General features: G+C 42.8%; 1 protein-coding gene across 1 annotated transcript in view; it reads left to right on the plus strand.

Annotated features, from left to right (window-relative positions):
* Positions 1–6,715, plus strand: part of LOC122542901 (transmembrane protein 87A-like) — a 76,622-nt gene that overhangs the window by 39,115 nt on the left and 30,792 nt on the right. Inside the window, exons 10-12 of the mRNA XM_043681036.1 lie at positions 3,536–3,719; positions 4,188–4,287; positions 6,081–6,174. Coding sequence (XP_043536971.1) covers positions 3,536–3,719; positions 4,188–4,287; positions 6,081–6,174 — 378 coding nt within the window. The remainder of the gene's footprint in view (positions 1–3,535; positions 3,720–4,187; positions 4,288–6,080; positions 6,175–6,715) is intronic.

The raw sequence follows: 6,715 nt of genomic DNA on the forward strand, positions 1-6,715 counted from the left end.
ACAACCCTCTACCACCACCTGCTGTCTTCTACCTTTGAGCCAGTTCTGTATCCAAATGGCTAGTTCTCCCTGTATTCCATGAGATCTAACCTTGCTAACCAGTCTCCCATGGGGATCCTTGTCGAATGCCTTACTGAAGTCCATGTAGATCATGTTTACTGCTCTGTCCTCATCAATCCTCTTTGTTACTACTTCAAAAAACTCCATCAAGTTTCTGAGACATGATTTCCCACACACAAAGCCATGTTGACTATCCCTAATCAGACCTTGTCTTTTCAAATACATGTACATCCTGTCCCTCCCGATTCCCTCCAACAACTTGCCCACCACCAACATCAGGCTCACCGGTCTATAGTTCCCTAGCTAGTCCTTCCTTAAATAGTAATATCACATTCACCAACCTCTAGTCTTCCGGCACCTCACCTGTGACTATCGATGCTACAAATATGTCAACAAGAGGCCCTGCAATCACTTCCCTAGCTTCCCACAGAGTTGTTGGGTACACCTGATTAGGTCCTGGGAATTTATCCACTTTTATGCGTTTCAAGATTTCCAGCACTTCCTCCTCTGTAATATGGACATTTTTCAAGATGTCACCATCTATTTCCCTACATTCTATACCTTCTATATCCTTTTCCACAGTAAACACTGATGCAAAACACTGGTTTAGTATCTCCCCCATCTGCTGCGGCTCCACAAAAAGGCAGTCTTGCTAATCTTTGAGGGGCCCTATTCTCTTCCTAGTTATCCTTTTGTCCTTAATGTATTTGTAAACACCCTTTGGATTCTCCTTAATTCTATTTGCCAGATCTATCTCATGTCCCCTTTTTGCCGTCCTGATTTCCCTCTTAAGTATACGCCTACTGCCTTTATACTCTTATAAGGATTCACTCAATCTATCCTATCTATACTTCACATATGCTTCCTTCTTTTTCTTAACCAAACCCTCAATTTTTTTAGTCATCCAGCATTCTCTTCGCATACCAGCCTTTCCCTTTCCCCCGAACAGGAATATACTGTCTCTGGATTCTCGTCTCATTTCTGAAGGCTTCCCATTTTCCAGCTGTCCCTTTATCTGCGAACATCTGCCCCCAATCATCTTTTTTGAAAGTTCTAGCCTAATACCGTCAAAATTAGCCTTTCTCCAATTTAGAACTTCAACTTTTAGATCTGGTCTATCCTTTTCCATCACTATTTAAAAACTAATAGTATTATGGTCACTGGCCCCAAAGTGCTCCCCCACTGACACCTCAGTCACCTGCCCTGCCTTATTTCCCAAGAGTCAGACAGGTTTTGCACCTTCTCTCGTGAGTGCATCCACATACTGAATCAGAAAATTGTCTTGTACACACTTAACAAATTCCTCTCCATCTAAATTCTTAACACAATGGCAATCCCAGTCTATGTTTGTAAAGTTAAAATCCCCTATGTGCAGCACGGTGGCTCAGTGGTTAGCACTGCTGCCTCACAGCAACATGGACCTGAGTTCAATTCCAGCCTCAGGCGACTGTCTTTTGGAATTCACACATTCTCCCCGGATTCCTCCCGCAATCCAAAGATGTGCAGGCCAGGTGAATTGGCCATGCTAAATTGCCCATAGCATTAGGTGCATTAGTCAGCAGTAAATATAGGGTAGGGAGGGTAGGTTGCTCTTCGGAAAGTCTGTGGATTTGTTGGGCATATGACCTGTTTCCATACTGTAGGGAATTGAATCTAATGTAATCTACCATAACCACTGTATTATTCTTCCAGATAACTGAGATCTCCTTACAAATTTGTTTCTCAATTTCCCTCTGACTATTAGGAGATCTATAATACAATCCAAATAAGGTGATCATCCCTTTCTTATTTCTCAGTTCCACCCAAATAACTTCCCTGGTTGTATTTCCAGGAATATCCTCAGTCAGTACAGCTGTAATACTACCCCTTATCAAAATGCCACTCCCCCTCCTCTTGCCTCCCTTTCTATCTTTCCTGTAGCATTTGTGTCCTGGAACATTAAGCTCCCAGTCCTGTCCATCCCTGAGCCATGTTTCTGTAATTGCTATGATATCCCAGTCCCATGTTCCTAACCATGCCCTGAGTTCATCTGCCTTTCCTGTTAGGCCTCTTGCATTGAAATAAATGCAGTTTAATTTGAGTCCTGCCTTGTTCTTTGCTTTGTCCCTGCCTGCCCTGACTGTTTGACTCTCTTCTTTTCTCAACTGTACCAGTCTCAGATTGATCTCTTTCCACGCGATCTCTAGATATCCTTTCTTTTACCTTACTGTTATTTCTATTTGCACTGAGTTCATCTGTTTGTACCTGAAAGCTTTCAGGTACAGATTTCAGATTCTGGTTTCAAGTACTCTATTCTCTGAAGTCTAAAGTGTTTGCCTAAATTGAAATCCATTTATAGCAGTTTTGCCCATTTACTTAAGCAATGAATATTTTTATTGGACAGCTAGTTTGCAGAGTGATGCACGTAGCATGGGTTCAGTCCCGCGCTGGCTGAGGTTACCATGAAGGACTCTGTTTCTCTATCTCTCCCCTTGCTTGAGGCATGATGACCCTCAGGTTAAACCTTCAGCATCTGGCTCTCTCTGACAGCCCTATTGTCTGGTTGGACTGTGGCAACATTTATTTTTTGTGTTGTTATCCATTGTTGTGTCATTCGTAAACTTACCCAAAGTTTATTTTCTAAACAGTTGCACTGTGTAGTTCATGCCCCAATTCATGTCCTTGTTCGACATTTCCTTATGTTTGATGAATTTCGGAATCAGGTTAATAATCTTCCCGCCATATCTTTTACTTCAGTTTCAGCTGACTGTCTCTTCTAAGGGACTTTCTTAAATGCTTTCAGGTAATCTCACATACATAGACAATCCCCATGTACAATACTTCAGTCAATACCTCAGCTAGGCATTTGATTTGGCTCATTGAGCATGATTTCCCATTTGCAAATCCATGTCAATTTTGGAAGCACTCCATAATGACAGGCTGAAGTATTATTTACGTCTGAAGAAGGCTCTCTGGACCTGAAATGTTAATTCTGCTTTCTCTCCACAGATGTTGCCAGATCTGCTGAAATTCCCCAGCAACTTTTCTTTTTATTTCAGATTTCCAACATCAACAGTTTCTTTATTTTTATTATGTTTCCTCCGGGTGTTCCGGTTTCCTCCCACAATCCAAAGATGTGCAGGTCAGATAAATTGGCCATGCTAAATTGCCAATAGTGTTAGGTGCGTTAGTCAGGGGTAAACATAGGGTAGGGGAATGGGTTTGGGTGGGTTACTCTTCGGAGGGGTGGTGTGGACTTGTTGGGCCGAAGGGCCTGTTTCCACACTGTAGGGAATCTAATCTTAATGACAGAAAGCTCATCAAGACAATGAGACAGCATCACTCTAAAACCCAATTAATTCTGTGTATAGTTCCTTCCCCCAGTTTGTATCAGTGCCACCTCAGTTTACACTGTTACTGCCAATAGCATTGAATCATTTCCTGTCACAGAGGCATGTGGAATCATACACCTTACTTGCTATTTTTTTTCCTGCAGTTTTACATGGTGATGTGTATCATCTATGTGCTCTACAGTGTTGTCTGGCTTTTCCTGTTGGCTTGTTACTGGAAGGATTTGCTTCGGATTCAGTATTGGATTGGTGGAGTCATCCTGCTAGGAATGTTGGAGAAAGCAGTCTTCTATGCAGAATTCCACACAATCGCTCAGCAGGGTGTTTCAGGTAAATGGTCTCACTGATGATAAAAAGTTATTCACTTTGTAAGCTGAAATTGAAATGGATGAAAACTGGATTTGGGCAGGTGGTGGGGCGGATATCAGCCTCTCTTGTTTGACTCCGACATTGCGGGTTTCTGGATGGGGACAACACTGAGCTTGGCTTGACCCCTGTACAATCCTAGCTTGCTTGCATTCATTGTGAAGCAGTTCATAAAGAATGTGAGCAAGGTGTGAGAGGAATGCCAACACAATGGACCAGCATGAGCATCCAGCTACTTTGGGGGTAAGGGGCAAAAGGGAACTTCGTAAAAAACTTCTCTCGTTTTCAGGTCATATTTCCAATCCTGTATATTGAGAACATAATTTAAGATTCTAGTTTATTCATTGATATATTTCATGCTATAACAGTTAACTAATATTGATCTACTCTGGCACAAATTAAATCCGACTTTACTTTAAAACTGTTTTGCAGTTCACGGAGCAGTGGTTTTTGCAGAGCTGCTATCAGCTGTGAAACGTACCCTGGCCCGGGTCCTGGTCATTATCGCAGCACTTGGCTATGGTATTGTCAAGTAAGATATGTACTTACTATTTCATGAGTTGCTGTGGTTGCCTTACATATTAAAAATTGTAATTTGTGCAAAACTGAATTAAGGCCATAAGACATAGGAGGAATTAGGCCATTCAGCCCATCGAGTCTGCTGCGCCATTCAATCATGGCTGATAAGTTTGTCAGCCCCATTCCCCCACTTTCTCCCTGTAACCATTGATCCCCTTGATACTCAAGAACTTATCTATCACAGTCTTTAATACACTCAATGACCTGGCCTCTACAGCCTTCGGTGCCAATGAGTACCATAGATTGACCACGCCCAGGCTGAAGAAGTTTCTCCTTATCTCTGTTCTAAAAGGTCTTCCCTTTACTCTAAGGCTATGCCATGAGGTTCAAGTCTCTCCTCCCAATGGAAACATTTTCCCAACATCTACTCTATCCACGCCATTCAGTGTGCTATATATTTCAATTAGATACCCCCTCCTCATCCTTCTAAACTCCATTGAGTATAAACCCAGAATCCTCAAACGTTCCTCATACGTTAAGCTTTTCAATCTAGGGACCATTCTCATTAATCTCCTCTGAGCATATTTCAGGGCTAGTGCATCCTTCCTGACATATGAGACCCAAAACTGCACATAATATTCCAAATGTGGTCTGACCAGAGCCTCAGAGAGCTTCAGATGTACAAGTCCCTTCAAAATAAATGCCATCTTTGCATTTGCCTTCCTAACTACTGACTCAACCTGCAAGTTAACTTTGAGAGAATCCTGGACTAGAATTCCCAAGTCTCTTTGCACTTCAGACTTGTGAATTTTCTCCTTATTTAGAAAATAATTCATGCCTCTATTCTTTGTACCAAAGTGCATGACCTCACACTATACCACATTGTACTCCATCTGCCACTACTTTGTCCACTCTCCAAACCCTCCTGCAGCTTCCCTGCCTCCTCAGTACTACCTGTCTCTCTAACTATCTTTGTAATGTCTGCAGACTTAGGTCTAGGAAAATCTCTATTACAATTCTCAGTCTGCATCAAATTGCTTGCGTACCAGTCAGAGCTGTGAATCCACAGCTAAGGGAAGACAATCTCAATCTTGGGAAATCAGCTCAAACTACTATTCTCAAATGCTGTGAGTGACTCTTAGGAATAGCATGATTCAGGTCATGGCTCGGTAAACCAGCAGTAAATGCTCCCCTAGCCATCAATGACTACGTTCCATGAATGAATAAGAGAGAAAGTTGGTAGCCTCTGAATTGCAAGATTGTGGTTTCAAGGTGCACTCCAGGTCCTTGAGCACCAAATCTGAAATAAAACTCACTGCAGTACTGAAGGAGTGCTGCTTTGTTGAAGATGCTAATAAGATGTTAAAGTGAGGCACCATCTGCCATTTAGGTGGATTCAGTGATTTGAGGGCCACTATTTGGAGAAAAGCAAGTGAGGTCTGCTCTGTATGAAGCAAAATACTGCAGCCACTGGAAATCTACAGCAAAAGTATTCACACTAAAGAGCCTATATTGCGAGAGAAATGGTCAATATTTTAGGTTGGTCTTTTTAACAGAACTGGGCGGAGTGCTCACTTTGCACTTTGTGAGGTCCTCGGGTTGGCATAGCCACTAATCAGTGTCCAAGCTCAAACGGAAAGTGAAATTCCAAGGGGTAAGCTAGTTCCCCTCAGTCTCACTGCATCTTCCTGACAACTGGCATCTTCTAAACAGTGGAGGCTGTCCAAAAGCAGGTCAAGTTATTTTTCAAAAACTTGAAGGCATGTGATTGCTACTACTAAAACATTAATGCACATTTTTAATCAGACCTAGGCTGGGAACCACTTCGAGTCAAGTAATTGGAATCGGCCTGCTGTACCTGTTATTTTCATCAGTAGAGGGAGTCCTGCGCATTGCTGTGGTAAGAACATTTGCTGAACTAGAATTGTTTTGCTCTGGTGGCCTCACAGCAAAATTTGTTGACTCATGATTTTTATTTCAATGACCTAGTCAGGAGCAAAAATAGCCTTTTCCAGAGGACAACCCTTTCCCCAGATGAAATGTGTTATTGGCACAGGGTATGTGTCACCCACAGTAGAAACCAGCAGTGGAAACTGGTCTGTGTGGTTCTGGGATCCACACAGCCAGATCATTTTCATGTTTCTCTGAAGCAGAAACTTTCCGTTGGCCTCACTTGAGTAATGGAGTGCTGCGTTCTTGATAATCTCAAAGCAGCATAATGAAGGAAGTGGTATGTTTGATTCCTATTCAGGGCTTTACAGTGGCTTTGCTAAATTATGATCTCCTCTTCCCATGGAACAATCCCACCCTGGCTCTTGTCCTCCCCTCACCCACACACATCCATCCATGCACTCATCCTCACATATCGACTACCCATTCCCGCACATAGTCCCGCCCCCCCCCACACACCCGCACATCCCCCCCCCCCGCTCCCCTGCAGC

This window comes from Chiloscyllium plagiosum, chromosome 41, assembly GCF_004010195.1.
Source record: "Chiloscyllium plagiosum isolate BGI_BamShark_2017 chromosome 41, ASM401019v2, whole genome shotgun sequence".
In the NCBI taxonomy this organism is placed as follows: domain Eukaryota; kingdom Metazoa; phylum Chordata; class Chondrichthyes; order Orectolobiformes; family Hemiscylliidae; genus Chiloscyllium; species Chiloscyllium plagiosum.